The sequence below is a fragment of the Pseudopipra pipra genome, chromosome 10 (genome assembly GCF_036250125.1).
Source record: "Pseudopipra pipra isolate bDixPip1 chromosome 10, bDixPip1.hap1, whole genome shotgun sequence".
Classification (NCBI taxonomy): Eukaryota; Metazoa; Chordata; class Aves; order Passeriformes; family Pipridae; genus Pseudopipra; species Pseudopipra pipra.
This window is the reverse complement of record NC_087558.1, coordinates 13,094,801-13,110,727: the sequence shown is the minus strand read 5'-3', so window position 1 is coordinate 13,110,727 and position 15,927 is coordinate 13,094,801. Positions and strand designations below refer to the sequence as shown.

Genomic DNA, 15,927 nt, shown 5'->3' with positions numbered 1-15,927 from the left:
GCAGTTACATCATGTCCCACTAAGCTTTTAAAATGCTTATTATGTTAATATCATTCTTTAAAATTAAGTTTTCTATCTGACTTGGAATACAGATGCCATTTTCTACTAAGTAAACAATCTTTTTACTTTCTGAAATCTATCCCTATATATTTATAGTCTGTGATCATATCATCTCCTGACTTTCCTTAGAATCAACTAAGCAGAGGTTCTCAAATTTCTCCTTATAAGCAGGTCTTCCTGGATACCATCTACAGTTATCATCCCTTTTCTAAACACTCCAAATTTATCAGATCCTTTCTCAGGACATGATTTCAGACTGGTTACCATACATGCTACAGACAGAATCCACAGTTTCCTTTCTCTCCACTTGAAAAGCTGAGTCCCTTCTCACCTGCTACATCTAACTGGGTAGTCAGATACAGTTAGTTACCTAAGAAAAACAACTACAATTTACTTACTAAATTAAATTTGCTTTGAAGTAGAACTGTACTGCAGAAGCACAAGCAATCTTTGCTCCCCTCCCTACGCTCTTATGAAAACCAAACAGTATCACCTGGGAGGAACTTAACACAGGCTGCTCAACTGACTTCTACAGGCACCAGGCTTCAAAAAAACAATTTTAATAAGCAAATACACACACTGTGAGGAGCACTGATAAAGAGAATAAAGGAGGAGAGGCTAGAAGACTCATCCAAAACATTTCCCACAGTATGGCAGTTTCCAGTAAATACCACGCAAAGCAGTGGGAAGAAATTGGAGATTCCAAAGTCCTGTACAATACCTGCATCCCATAAAATATCTCAAGTCCTGTTAGAAGACTGACAACTCCATAGATACAAGTCTCCAATAATAACAATGCTACTAACTTCTATACAGTTTAAAAACCATTGGCAACTTAAAAAAACCCAAAGAACCACAAAAGACCCACAAACTTAAGATGACTACAAGGATATAAAAAAATTATTAAGCACTTCTATTTTACTAGTGTCCTGGTAAAATTAAACTACTTTGTCCTGACTTTTTCTTTTTTCTATGAAAAGTATGTGTAAGGTGATCTGGTTTTATGAAAATCATTGCTTAGATATATCATTTCAAAAAAGAGACTGTTGTAAGGGACTAGAATATACAGAGGAAACAGTTTAATGGAGCAGACTGAAAATTCATAAATGCCAAGACCAGCTTACAAGAGAGACAAAATGAGTCATAAATGCCTGTTATCTGTCTGCAGAACATGTCAGCTCAACTACATCCTAATGTGCAGTTAAATGCCAACAAAAAGGAAAGAGCAGCAAATGCACATCAGAAACAAGCTGTGGAGCAAGGCTGATGTATCAGAGAAGAGGGTTATAGGCAGTGAGATGAAATTCAATACTGACAACAAGTCACATGGAATAGCAATAAACGGCACAGAGACACCCTGAGGAATACCAAACTGGAAAACAAGTCCAGAAGCGCTCTGGTTGGTGGCAAAGGGTTTTTAAAATTATACAAGATAGACAAAAGGGAATCCTTGCCCTGCATTGGCTGCAGTCCCTCAGAGTGCTTTTTTCATACTGAGCCTTGTGTGTGTGTGTGCACAAAAACTTGGTATATGGAAGGCAACTTTAAGTCTTTCAAAAGGCAAGTGCCAGAACTGCACCAGTTTTGGGATTCTTGACAGTTTCTTAGGGGACAAAACCACCATGTGATCATATGGCCACACTATGAGCTGGGTATAAACTAGAAGACTTAAGTTGCACAACACATGATACCATGTCAGCTCCCAAACATGGAAGCATATCATTCTAAAAGAAAGAAATATCTAAAAGACTTTTGTTTAAAAACATCTAAGAAGTTGAATTAAGTTTTTCAAAGTAAAAGAAACATCCAGTGCATTCTTAATCATAATTGAGACTGCTCTTGATGTTGTAGACCAAAAGATAAGAACAGAAAGATGATAGTTTTCACTTTATGTTCAGTGGCTCTGTCAGACAGTAATTTAGTTAATAATTGTATTAACTGAAACACGTACAGCAGCTTTGGCAGCAAAACAGAAATACTATCCCACAGGAGCAGTGCTGGAGCTGGTCAGTGAGCTGACAGCTGGTGAAAGACAGACTGGCCTTTCAAAACACTTTGTCAATCAATACAAGCCTCGACTGAGAGGGTAACTATCACAATATAAAATAAATTAGCAAAGTTATATAACAGCCCTAAAGAGTCCTACCTCCTTCACAGGCTTCCATGCACTTGGCTTCATACAGCAAGACCCTGTTAGTCCAAGGGGGTTATTAGTTGAAGACAATGGATTAAGACAGGATCCAGTGTCTGCCTTGCCTGAAGATTCAGAGTCTTGGGCACAGTGCAGACAGAAAGCCCCTGTAGTAGCAGCAGTACTCCAAAAACAAAAAATTCTGTGTCTCTTTCTTCTTTGCTTACCAGATTTCTGACTCATTCTAGAAAAAGCAATTTTCTTGTGTTACAACAACAGAGAAATACGAAGAAATTCTGTTATCAACTCTGAGCGAGAGAGAGCTGTGAAGGAACAGGTGAGAGAAAGTGGAACCCCAACCCCCTGTGGCAGGAAGCAGAGCCTGCAGGCAGCTGGAGCAACCGTTCAGTGCTTATCACCACGGCAGGTGATTAACTGAGGTAACAAACTGCACATGCCAACACTGCAGCCACACACACGGGCTGGGGAAGGAAGCAGCACAGCCCAGTCCAGCACAGGACGACTGCTTGACTTCAGGAGAAGAGGACCATTGGCTACAGCAGGGAACCAGCAAGATCCTAACAAAACCTACATGACATTACAGAAGTCATGTCAGGTATTCCTGAGATTTATTGATAGTGGTATTAATATGATTTTAAAACTGCATGTCTCTAAATCTTCAAGGAAACTTCACAGTCTTGAGAAGTTTCCATCTCTATTGTACACAGAAAATCTTTACAAAATGAATCAAAGGTTCCAGAGACAGTCCCTTAATGCTCAAGCTTAAATTATAAAGAATTTCCTACTTTTTAGCCTATTGATTAGAACACACATGAATGCATTTCTCTTCAGGAATAAATTCATACCATTTTTCTCTCTGCTACAATGCCATCTTATGGAAATGCAACCAGTTGGAGGAACTAAGATTTGCAAAATAAATTCATGCTTTTACAAATGTGTGATATTACATAGTTAAAATCAAGAAAACTCATGTTCACATTTCAGAAATTGCTTTCTTATAGTAGAAATCATGCAAAGCACATACTATTTCAAGCTGCTTTCTCACGTGTTCATCACAATATTAGCTGCAATATATAAACACCTAAGTATACTAAAATATAGAAAGGATTATAAATAACACTCTAAAAAAATCAGTTTTTGCAAGAAGTGCAATAAAAGAGGGATTAAGGTAGACACTTGACTTTTTTTTAATCATTATATTTTTAATGAATCTTATAGTACCTCTATGTTGTTGTCTGATTAGACATAGTTCTAGCATGTACAAAATGCTACATCCATTATTTTAAGTGACTTTGAAAGCAACAGACTAGGACTAATGATACAGTAAAACTTTCATCAAGATTTTAAAAGGAAGATACACAAATTCGAGAAATGACTGGGTTCACAAAGCTCACAAAAGCAGTTGATAGGCTCTGAAATTTAAAGGTAAGTTTTTGAAATGGATAAGTGGAGTTACAAGGGGGTTTCTGTTCCACTCCTTCTCTTTCCTAAAAGATGTCCTAGAAAATAGAAGTACAGATTAGCAGAGCATATTCAAAGAGCTAAATAATTTTTCAGTATCCAATGCTGGAAGCAGATCATACTCAGTGACAAGCCAAGAATAACCTCAATGCATTGCTGTTGGAACCTGCTTAACGACCTGAGTTTCAGACAAATCAGCTTCTGGTTCTGGGGCACAACATGGGCCAAATACTGCCAATAGTTAAAATGCTTTCTGAGATGTGATAGCTGCATTCACTGTGAGAAATAAGAGCTGCTGAGAGCTTTGGAAAGGCTTTGGGGGAAAGCAGTGCCCTGGATACAGCTATCTTCATTGATGCAAAATGCCTATCTCTTGATAGAGCAGCACTTCAAATTATCCTGTATTTTTCATTTGCATAACCACATATTTACTAAGCTCATGGCATAGTTATTCACCCTTTTGAATATAAATTTGTCATCTGTTTGGTTTTATCCTTATCTTCCATTTTATACCACAGGGTTGGCTTTTACTATAGAAATTAATAAATTTGCTGACAAAAATTCAAAGACCAACTTCTAATCAAATTCCTTAAGTCTTCTACTTGAGTGACTAACTCCTCTTCAAAGAGAATGAGGAAGAAGGAAGAAACAATAAAGGCCTCGAACTCCTGAGCATGTTAAATCAGCTCCCCATACTGCTAAAGGAGACTGGTGTCACCATGCATTTGGGCACACACACATTCTTCTGGGCACAGACCAAGCAAGAAATAATCCTAATATATCCACCATCAACTTCATCCTTGCTTCTTTAAGGGTACAGAATCCTCCACTCAAAAAATACCCTACTCCAAAATCCAAAGTCCTTTGACCCCCCCCCGCTGGGCAAGGGTGACCCATGCAGGTCCCAGAGAAGGACAGGCATGTGCAGCCCCATCCCCAGGAGCTGTTTCCCTTTCACTGGTAATGGAGAGAACTAAGCAAGTATGACCATTCCATGCCATCCAAGAAAACCAAGAAAATGAAGGGACAGCTAAAACTGGGAGCTTTGTAGCAGAGTCACAGGGGAAGCAGGAGACCAGGACTTTAAACCCCATCAGATTGATTTTGTATCAGTTAAAAACCATGATGTCACAACAATGAATAAAGCCCACGATCACAAGCAGAATTTCAATAGACCAGGTTAGAGAAGTACCTCACATCTAATTATTTATTTGGACTCTGCAAAAGTGATTATATTCAAATGATGGGGACCTATCTTACATGAACAAATAAAAGACACCAAGAATTTTCAGAATATTACAACACAGAACACAAACTGACAAGGACTGAAAACCAAAACTGCACCACAGTGAACAATCTCCAAATGTCTTTTTCTCTCCCTGAGGCTAAAACAGCTGCAATGGGAGGATAAGGTATGAGCACAGTACAGCATCTTTCCAGAGGAAGTGGCTTAAGCTCTTATGTTTTCAGTGCGTTACTTCTGAATATGCTCATTAAAGTTTTTTTTAACAACCACTTCAAAATATTTTATGTTTTTTCCCCTCCTTCTGGCCATGAACATGTATAAGTAGTTCTTTTTAACAAGAGAACTGTCAGAGTTACGAAAATATTTGGCAGGCTTTCACAGAGGTAAACAATCTTTTTCATAGCAGAAAAACAGAACAAACACTGGGATATTTACGGAATCACAGCTTCACTTTGAAGGGATCTCAGGATCTTTATCTGGTCCAACCTTCACTCAAAGCAGAGACTACTCTATATTTTATTTATCAGCAAATTTCTAGGCCTGACTAGTCAGTACAATTGCAAGTTTCAAGGATTCTAACATTACTTCTTCAAGCATTAAACAAATAAGAGTAACTATAATATTTATTCAAGAGGTTAATCCTGTATATTTTTACTAAAAAAATTAACAGTACTTAAAAGCTATTATGTCTGCCTAATGCATCCCTTCCAGTTGTATAATGACTCATTAGAGAAAGTACAGGATCTGTCTTCCACATCATGTACATTTGCAACAAGAAAGTGAAAATCCCAGTCTACATTCTCCTATTCATTGTTTACTCCAAATTAATAAGCAAAAAACAGGTAACAATAAACAGACTTCGGAGGAAGTGCCAGTTTATCATCTTTGAAACAGCTGGCAACAGATACAAATTAATCTAACAAAATTACAGTGTCTGAGGATAACAAATTTTCCTTTTTTTTTTTTTAATTTTGCCTTTTTTTTATAAGTTTCTGTAGTATTTCAGGTTAAATGACATTCTGACTAATGATGAATTTCACTTGACAGTAAACCAAACAAATCTAATCTCATGTTTTTAAATAATACTGACATCTCAGCATTGTTTCATAGATCCTTCTTTGTCATATTATCCAGAGAAACAAATGCAAATAAGTTTTAACTCCTCTCAGTATCAACCTTAAGAACTCAAAGTCATACACTTAAGACTTAGCTTGCTTGTTTTTACCTGGCTTTTAATGATTAATACAAACATCACTTAGAGCAGAGAGACAGTGAAGTTGAAAAATGCCATGTTTTTCTTACAGACTGCACTATTAAATGTACATTCTGTATGTAAGGAAGGCATTCTTTCATCTCATTTATGGATTATTAGCAGCCAAAAAACCTAGAAAGCTGTTACAGACTAGAATTTGATATGCTAACTAGAGTTAAGGTTTTAAATTATTTAATCCTTTAGATACAATTCCTTAACCATTAAATACATATTCCTTATTTCATTTGACAACTTACTAGAGCTATAAATTGATATTCCTTAACTACGCTATTCCCCTCCAGAGCCAGGCAGGAGAATGCAAAGTACATTTTTTAATATTTCACTATTTCATTAAAATAGCCCATATTTAAAGTTGCCGGAGGTTCATCACTCGCAAAATAACTTAAATAAGAACCAGATCTCATTTAGTGTTTCCATTTTCATGCCTTAATGCTAGAAATTATACAGAGCCCTGTAAAACACGAAAATGAAAGCAGACAGAAAACACCATTCATAAATAAGAGATTATCTGAAATCATGCATATATAAATAATTGCTATTTCTGACTAGCAAGTAAGCAGAAAACATGCAGACACAATCACTTTAACAAGTGGCACATTACCTGGGTGGAGCTGGCAGCAACAGAAATGCAGTCAATGAATCCATGTCTCCGAGTGAAAAATGCCACTATCTGCTGCCACCGGGAAGGCTCATTCCGTAACTCATCTGTTGAGCCTTTCTTTGCCCACTGCTTCTGTTTGGGGCCTACAGAGCTGTGGCTTGAGCCAGTGTTGCCTCGACTGGCACGAGAATAGAGCAGTGTGTTATTTCCGAAAATGTAATTCATCTCTGCAGCTCTGCAGGTGGTTGCCAGGCAGTCTTAATTCCCTACCAGCTGCTGAGTGGTGAATGAGCAGGAAAAAAAAATGCAGATAGAATTACAGCAGCATCATTTACTAACCAGGAAAACAAAATTCTTGCTGGCTGATGGTATTTTTCTTCCAAGGCTTTCCACCCTTTACATTCCCTCTCTATCTCTGATTACAATAATCTTGAGCAATTTAGAGGAAAAAAAGAAAATATAAAAAAGAAAAGTGAAGGTTTTCCTTATTTTTCCTTTTCGGAACCCACAGGATGAAAATCTTGCTTTCTCTTCCTAGCTGACAACAGATATTTAAGGGAAACTGGGTAGCAGGTACTGTACAACGTTCTAAATTCACAGCTATGAGGATGGTGGTGGATGATAACAGCTACTGGGTGGAGAAAGCACGGATCAAAAATAACCAAGTTTCAATCACTGCCTGTAGAAAGATCCAATAGCATCTTTTCACTTCCTTGCTTGCATAAATTATGAACCTGAAGCAAACAAAACAGGGAGCACACAGCGTAACTGCACTTGTTCACTGATTCTGTCTTTCTGAAAACATTCCACAGAGCAAGAGACTTTAACACCATGTTCAAAGCAAGTATTTAAGAACGAACTGGTTCACTGGTTTCTTCTTGGTTTTCCTCCTTCTTTAGTGCATAAAGTAACTATAGAGGGAGGGAATTACAGTCATTTTGTGTTGGGTATCAAAGGATGTCTAATGAGGTTGTTCAGCTGTGGGTTTGGTTTTCTTAAGCAGCATGAAGATTAGAGAAACTAAGACAAAACACTGCAAGTGCACACTCTGTTGTTCTTAGTCTGTAAATAACGTGTCTTGTTTGTAACCCCTATTTCCAAATTTCTGTGACTACTATTATGAAAACAATAAATATACGTATTTATTGAGACCCAACATTATTTCTCAAAAGTACAAGAGTACTTCAAAAATGAAAAATTCTTACTATTCAGTAACGACTTTTCAGTAAGATTATTCTGCTTTCCCATGCACATGACAAGTATTACTGCTAGAGCTGTGCATGTTCTCTGCTCTCTTCACAGTAAAAAAGAATTCAGAATAATTATCTAAACGATTACATGGAATCCAAGTTACCTCACAGAACTCACTATTCAAATTTTTATAGCCAACTATTCAGAAAAAAATCCTCCAGCTCACATCAGAGAGAGGACTAATGAAATCAGTGAGGTGTCAAGGCTTTCAGTACAAGCTCGCCTCTGGAAAGCCAACACAAAGTTACCAAAACTATTTGTGGCATATTTCTATGGTCATAATCACTGCACCAGGGCAAACATTTTAAAAAAGCAGCAAACTCTCCACATGATGAACAAAGGCAGAAAAATTCCTTAAAACGCTGCCACAACTTACAACCTCAAAATTCTAATTCGGTCTGATGTGCATTTTATTGCAGATTACCAAATTCCTCAACATACTTTTTGGGGTGCAATATAATCTTCTGCTTAACAAATTCTTACTGACAGCTGCCCTATTCTGTGTAACAGTTTCTTCCTAAGAGCTTATATTACAGGCAGAAATATATAAGTACATTAATTGAAATGTGCCATAGTAAGATCAATCCACCATTTACTTCTAGTCACTAGTACAGCTGAATAACAAACCACATGCCAATATTCTGAGCACACCTTTCAGACAGACTTTATTAATATTTATAAAATACAATGGCTTATCAGTGCAAGTCATATGAAACTCAGTCTGACTCGTGCAGTGTCCTCAAAGCTATGAACATAAGACAGATAATGGAGGTAAAGAAATGCCTGAGACACAGTAGGTACAATGATCCTTTCAAATGGACAAGCTTTTTATAATGAAAATTCTTTTCACAGGAGGACTGCAGCCCTACTTGAGCCCTACCTTTTTCCAGACACAAAGAAAATCCCTAGTCTGAAAAGTGCCATGAATTTATTACTGGAGGAATTGATTAATCCCTGGCTATGATTGAAGATGTTTGGAACAAGCTACCAGTTACATGCTTTGAGTTCCACATCTTTTTATAAAGAGTCAAGGTGAAAATACTTTATCTTTTTCTACTATGGCCTTGAATGTCAACACTGCTATACATTTTATTAAATACCTTAGAGCACAAGAATTAGTATAACTTTCAAAAAAACTTCAAGAACTCATTTCTCTCTTTCTCCATAGGCTCCAAACAGAGAGTCACATGGAAGAATATTGTTTAAAATTCTGAAAGGCAGTACCACAATACATGGACAAGCAATGTACCAAGTACATATTTTTCTTGCTATTTTATCAGTCTGTTTGAAGATAGGAGAGTTTTGCTGTGTTTTAAGGCAGTTTCTTTCAAGGATGATTCCCACCCAGCCACTGATCAACTACAGCATCACTGACAAAATATTTTAGAAATCAGCACTTCAGGAAAGCATCATATGCACAAAAAAAACTTCCTGAAAATGAAGCAATGATGCTTTAATTTCAATGGAGATAGAAATCCAGAAAAGTACTTAGGGAAGAGGTTATGCAATCCTGCTGGTGATGCAAGACAGCAATCTGTGTCACCTACACTCCATATGGATGGGAATGATAGCGAGCAAGATTTGCTGACGCCTAAGCAGATACAGTTACAGTTATTTGTAGAAGGAGCCTGTACTGTGGGGATGAGACAAACCCTGATTTTTACAATTCACAGAGCAACCTGAAGATAAAGGCAAGGCATAGCTCTAGAGATGGCACAATATCAGGATAACACAAAGGAGTCCAGATTGGAAGACTGGTCACTTGTACAGTTGACAAAAAAGGAGGCAGTAAAAACAAAGGGCTCATTTCAGTCAAAGAGCATTTCAACAGAGGGTCAAACACCTACAGGGAAAAACTGGACAAAGTTCTATTTGGACAGAAAAGGGAATATCCAGAAAAAGGAGAATCATCAACACAGATGCAGCAGCTGGAATTGCATCTGTGAGTGACTGCCTTCAGAGTCAAGAGGTACAACAAGGAGGCTCATCAGGGAACCTCAGGAAGTCCTAAAAGGAGCAGAGAGCTTCCATTATCCATTTTTCATATTCTGGATATTGAACTGATGGTGATAAAATTAAAGACAAAGCAAACAAAAAAATGCCACATGCCAAAACAAAATAAACAAAAAACTCCAACTATTTACTGCAAGGCAGGAACTGAGAATTTGAAGATTTGGGGGGGGGGAAAAAAAAATCAAACACATGAAGAATCCTACCCCAAAACAAAACATCACACAGTAAAGATTTCTACATCAGTATATGTACCTTTGTACAACTTGATAAATTTACTGCAAAATTCACCTGCATTTCTAGTGGCTGCAGAGTAACATTATTTGTTCTCTGGCCAATTAACAAGATACAGTAATTACAGCGGTTACTAAATGTAAAAATCAACATCAAATACTTGGACCAGAATTCCTCTGGCTTTGTATCTAAGTAAATTCATATTAATCAGCTTGCTGGGACAAGCTAAAACATGACATAATGCCATATTTTAATCTCTAAGTAGAATACATACCTACAAATTAAAAAGGCACAGTAACAAAAACTATTTGTAAACAGAAACAGCAGTTATATCTCAATTACCCTTTCTAAACAAAAACCAACAACCCCCTTGAAGCACTTGAAAACTGTCTTATATTAGTTTTACTATCATCCAGCTAAACAGAATATTGGCTAAAATAAGCACAGACCCTAAGGAATAAACTGATAGACTTAACAGAGAAAACTCAAGAATCACCTTAAAAATGGCAGAGACTTATTTTATTTTCAGTATCATTTAGGTTTGGACCAAAAAAGTAGAGACAAAACCAATGTACAGAACTCAATTTAAATATCCAAATTTAACTCTCCAGTCATGGGAACAAAACCAACACTGAAAATGTAGATACAAGCTCATGTTTATTTCTTACATTTTTCAGAATTCTAGGTTTAATAAACTTGCACTAGCATAGCAAATTTAAGTCTCATTAACAAGCATTTGCAATATTCTAAGCCAAAGCCCAGGAGTTCAGGACTCAAATACTGTGGAAAAGAATTGTTAACCCTTTTTGCTAAGATACTCTAGAAAGGCTATCTTAGCTTTTAGTTGAGACAGAACTGAAGGATGGTTCTTGATCAAGTGTGATTCACACAGTCAATAAAAAGTACATATTTTACTGCTGAAACTAACTTATAAGCAAACACCAGTACGATTATTCTACAACAATACATTTTAGTATAAATATTTAATATAAAATATTATTACCTTATTATTCATACTCAGACAACCTACCAATCTGGGCAGATTAAACTGCCTGGTCTTCCGCACCCTGTTCATGAATCTCCTGCCCATCTTTTTAGCACGCCAGACTGATAAAAACATCTTGTGTTTAATGTAAGTTCCCTCAGGTTTGCTTCAGTCATCAAAATGAACCCAACTGCACCAAGAGCTCAGGGAAAATCTCAGGCGAAAACAGTATAACCAGTTATTAAGACGACTTGACGTTGATTACTGTATCTTAGGTTGTTCTAATGTTTGGATTAATCCACAGTCCATCTGTTACAGTTTTTCTCTCTTGTCTCTGTTGACAAGAATTTGTTGAGCAGATCCATATGGAGGAAGGGGCAGATTTGGTCATCTGCTTTTTACTATAAGACACAAACTGACACCTTTGCATATATTTGCACATTCTTCAATTACAGGAAGTTTAAAAGTAGTAACCTATCAAGAACTCGGGCAATGCATTTTAATTAAAGACTGCAAAACAACTCCTCTCAAGTGTGACCACCAAAATACGATACCAGTCTAAAAATGGGTATGTCTGAGGGTACATTCAAGCTTTTCGCTATAATTCCCAGTATTCGAGGTATGTTCCTGACACCAGAAGCATTGCCTTTCTGCTGAAGATGGCAAAGCTTTACAGAGTTCTCAATTTAGAAAAAAGTAACAGATTGCAACCTTCTCACAGTCATAACCCATCTTGCAAATTACATGTCAACTGATCTTTAATTTCTAAATGGAAACAGCAACCTCATCGCCAGGGTAATCTCACCTACCTGCTCAGACTGAAGCAGGACAAGAAAATGTACCAGGGCAAAGAGGAAGTTAAAATTACTTTGACTGTTGGCTGACCTTGACCCTGCACAGTTCAAATCATAAAGACCATTGGTCTTTCTCAGAGCAGAAAAACTCTCCTAAAGAACAGAGAAGGCTATTTTAACAGAAGCTCCACAAGCTCTAAAAGACTTCTGAGGAAGCTCTTGAGGGAATAGAGGGGATTGCAGGGAAGACAAACCAGGAAATAAAAAGAAGGGAACCTATTAGGCTTACCAGCACAAGATTCAGGTTTAAGAGGAAAGGAGATTGCCCTGCTTTGAAGGAAGCATGTGTGAATATGCACATTTATATAACAGCTACTTCCATACAGATTAATGGGAGGGAACAAAATAAAGGTGCTTGTTTGCAGTTGAAGAAACAGGGCAGAACAGACAAGCAATGTATGCTGGAATACCTTTATTGGTGTAGCCAGAAACCAAAATACTATCAGCAGGTGAAAGATTCTAAAAGTCAGAGGCTGACTGTAGATCCTGTGTTTATGGGTTATAAGATGACTATCATCTGCTAATTTATATTTCTGAATATAACTTTTAATTTCTGGAATAACTGTTCCCTAGTCAGTTCCATAATTTTAGAGACTCAGTGTTACTGGCTGTAGTTTCATTGGTACCTCCTGACTCAGCTCTGTTCCATGCTGAGGGGTCAGACCAGTTCATCCTTTATTGTACAGTAGCTGCTCTTTGGTTGTGACCACTCAGTCTTCTAGAAGCCATTTCTGAATTTGCCTTCTTAATCAAGATAACAAATGGTGCAGATTTCTGGAGTGATAAGATAATGTAGTTTTATTCCCATTTGCTTCTCTAGATAATCCTTGTATTCCATTTGCCTTTTTGACTGTAAATTGAATACTGAGATCATTATTCCATTGATCTGTTATAACCCTGAGCTCTCATTCCGTCAAGATGATGCAATGAGAACACAAGTTCTTCTGAGATCCTTCTGGTAACCTCCACCCATCATGATTGCCCATCTTCTTTCTTTACTTTTATTTTCCTTTTGTTGGTGGTTTGGTTTTGGTGGGGCATTTTTGTTCGTTTGGGGTTTTTTTTACAATTAAATCCCAAAATTATTTTTTTCTTATTTTGTGAGAGCTTACATTCTCTGTAAAAATTTTGAGGAAGTCTATTGTGTGCACCTAAGAAAACTAGGAACCTACATCAACATTATCTTTATGCACATACTTTAAGGGATTTATGCAGCACAAATTCTCTTTACAATGCATTCATTGCTTTCTCTTCTCTAATTTCTTCTCATGCTCATCGATTCTGCACTTTAGAACAGTTTCACTGTGTTTTGCCGGTACAGAAATTAGAGTGAGTTCCCATTTCTCCTCTCCCTTCTGGGAGCTATTTTAAGAACAAGTACCACCTTGCCACATTTCATTCCTGTGATACCACAGTCAGGATAAGTAGACTGTTATACAGCACTGTGGCACTAATAGATAAGCAGTTTCAAATCAGGGTTAATTTAAAACCATTAAGCTTAAATACCATTAGATCCTGGAAATACTTTTGTAAAGATGACTAAACGTGAAAAAACCAAGGATACACTGAGTGAGCACAAGACATTTATTCGCAGAGTAAAAAATTACAGTGCATGTGGCCAGCTGCACTGCTGCAGTGGGATTACAAAACCTTTTTGGAGAAGGTTTGGGTACCACTGACACACTGGTAGAAGCTTTTCTGAGGATGGGATATGGGGCACGGAAACACAAGCCTCTGCTTCTAAGCAAGAGGAAAGGTAAGGCTAAAGGACACGCTTCTCACCCAAGAGAGACATGATCACAGCATTCGGGCAATGCCCAACTAATCCCCTGCCTCCCTAATCGTGTAAGCATGGAGTAATCCTTCCCTCCTCCATGTACCATCCCAAGCTCCAACAGAGATTCATAGAGCCAAAGAAGGTAAACTCTGTTTTACTGCTTTTATTCTAATAAAGGAGTGCTTGCACTCTAATGCAAACTGAGCCTGAATAAGTTTAATTTCTCCCAAATATGGCACTACAAGGTGAACACAGATAAAGCAAAGGGGCACTGACATGGGGCACAGTTGCTGCTTCAGAGGCATTCACCAGGTGCTTTGCTTGGGCAAAAGGATTCCTTTAGTTAAGATCTAGGGGTAAAACACCTTCTTTTCAATGGGCAACAGTATTTCACCTTAGTCTGAAATACTTCACTATTCACAGACAGGAAAACAGTAACTCCTTTACATTTAATGTCATAGTATGTCACTTTTATTCACTGAAAAAGTTTATATAACTACAAAAGACTCCTCCAATGTGCTTTAAATGGTCAAACAACAGTAATCCCCATGTCTAAGCCATTTTTAAAAGACTGTTGGTAAAGAGAAGTGAGGATTTTTTCTGCATTACCTGAAGCACAAGAGCTCTAGCAGAATATAACAGCACTCAGCCAGAATGACAGGTCTGTGCAGGGATCAAACAGGCAGCCAGCAGTGAAAGAGGCCAATCACTGCTCTGCCTGATCTGCTCAGCACTGTCTGTTCCCAGCATCCCTTGGACAGAGATGACCATTCCCAGGAATGCATGAGAACAGGAAAGCGTCCAACGGCGTTGCATCAAATATGGACAAGAGTCCACAATTATGTAAGTTAAGTTTAACATACTTCCCACCACCACCTCCAACCTATTTTTCACAACTGACGATTGCACTAAGCTATTCTAGAAATACCAAATATTCAAATAGTATAATGCCTTTAGTTCCTTATGGATGTACTATTCAGTCAGTATTTAAAATTTTATAATATAGCACAAATAAGCAATTTTCGGTCCCTTACCAGACTAATAAAGCTGGTACCATGTTCCAACTAAGATATTTCTGTTCAGCTGTCCATGTCTGCTATGCATGTAAGGAACAGGCCAAGTGCAGTCATTTTCTTCACACCCTTTGAAGATTGGTGCTATGGTGAAAATCTCCAGAGACAGATCAGCAAAAAAGATTTGATTAAAATAAAAAAGAACTGCAGAGACTTCTCTGAATCAGTAGGTCTAGCTTCCTGTTTTTACAAATTATTACAGGTTTTCTTTGGAGCTTCTGTATTATCAGTGAAACAATAGCCCAAAATATCAACATATAATATACAAGCATAATACTGAAATATATGGAAGCTCCAATCCGGACCTACACTTAAATACCGAATTGCCATGTTGCATCATAAATACGTTTTCCCTCTCATGCATGAATTGCTTTAAATGAAGAGTGTTGATTTTTTTTAGTCTTATTACACCATGACCCATTATTTTATAGCCTTGTAATAATCTGTTATTCAAAGCTTCCACTCCATAGTTTAAAAAATTGCTTGGTATTATATCATATCTGTGGTAGAATTCACTTGACTGGAGCTTTTTAATAAAAGGAAATGTTAAATCCAAACCCCTCACTCTGAAGGTGTGATACTGCAGCTAAATTCAGTGTTACACCGAAATAAACCCTTTTGTAGCATCGCCATCTTGTGGCCAACCTGCAGAGCAACGTGTTGCCTCAAGTCCGACAGTCAGTCCAATGGGATCCCACTTCATTGCAGAACTCAAGGAACCTCGCATTGTAACCACGAGTTCCTACAAAAAATTTGGAAACCTCATACTAAAGAAATTATGGTACCAGCTGCCTACCTACCTGAAAATATTCTTTAAAATGTTTGGGACAGAATATCTGTGAAGGACCTGAAGTTTGACCATTTTCCCTATCTCTTCATGATTCTCTACCATTAAATATGAAAAAAAAAAAATGAGCTGGTTTACAGCATTAATTAGGGTTCCACTTGAC

The 15,927-nt window shown here is 37.5% G+C and overlaps 1 protein-coding gene across 29 annotated transcripts in view; it reads right to left on the bottom strand.

Annotated features, from left to right (window-relative positions):
* DLG1 (discs large MAGUK scaffold protein 1) overlaps nt 1–15,927 on the bottom strand; it is a 142,435-nt gene that overhangs the window by 71,180 nt on the left and 55,328 nt on the right. For 2 of the 29 annotated variants that reach the window (XM_064666328.1, XM_064666329.1), the window contains exon 1: nt 6,794–7,228. The exons of 22 other annotated variants lie outside the window; for them this stretch is intronic. In XM_064666328.1, coding sequence (XP_064522398.1) covers nt 6,794–7,018 — 225 coding nt within the window. In that variant the 5' untranslated portion in view covers nt 7,019–7,228. Of the gene's footprint in view, nt 1–6,793; nt 7,231–11,291; nt 11,394–15,927 lie in introns of those variants that run through there. 5 more of the 29 variants (XM_064666332.1, XM_064666326.1, XM_064666330.1 and 2 more) reach the window with 5 other exon arrangements.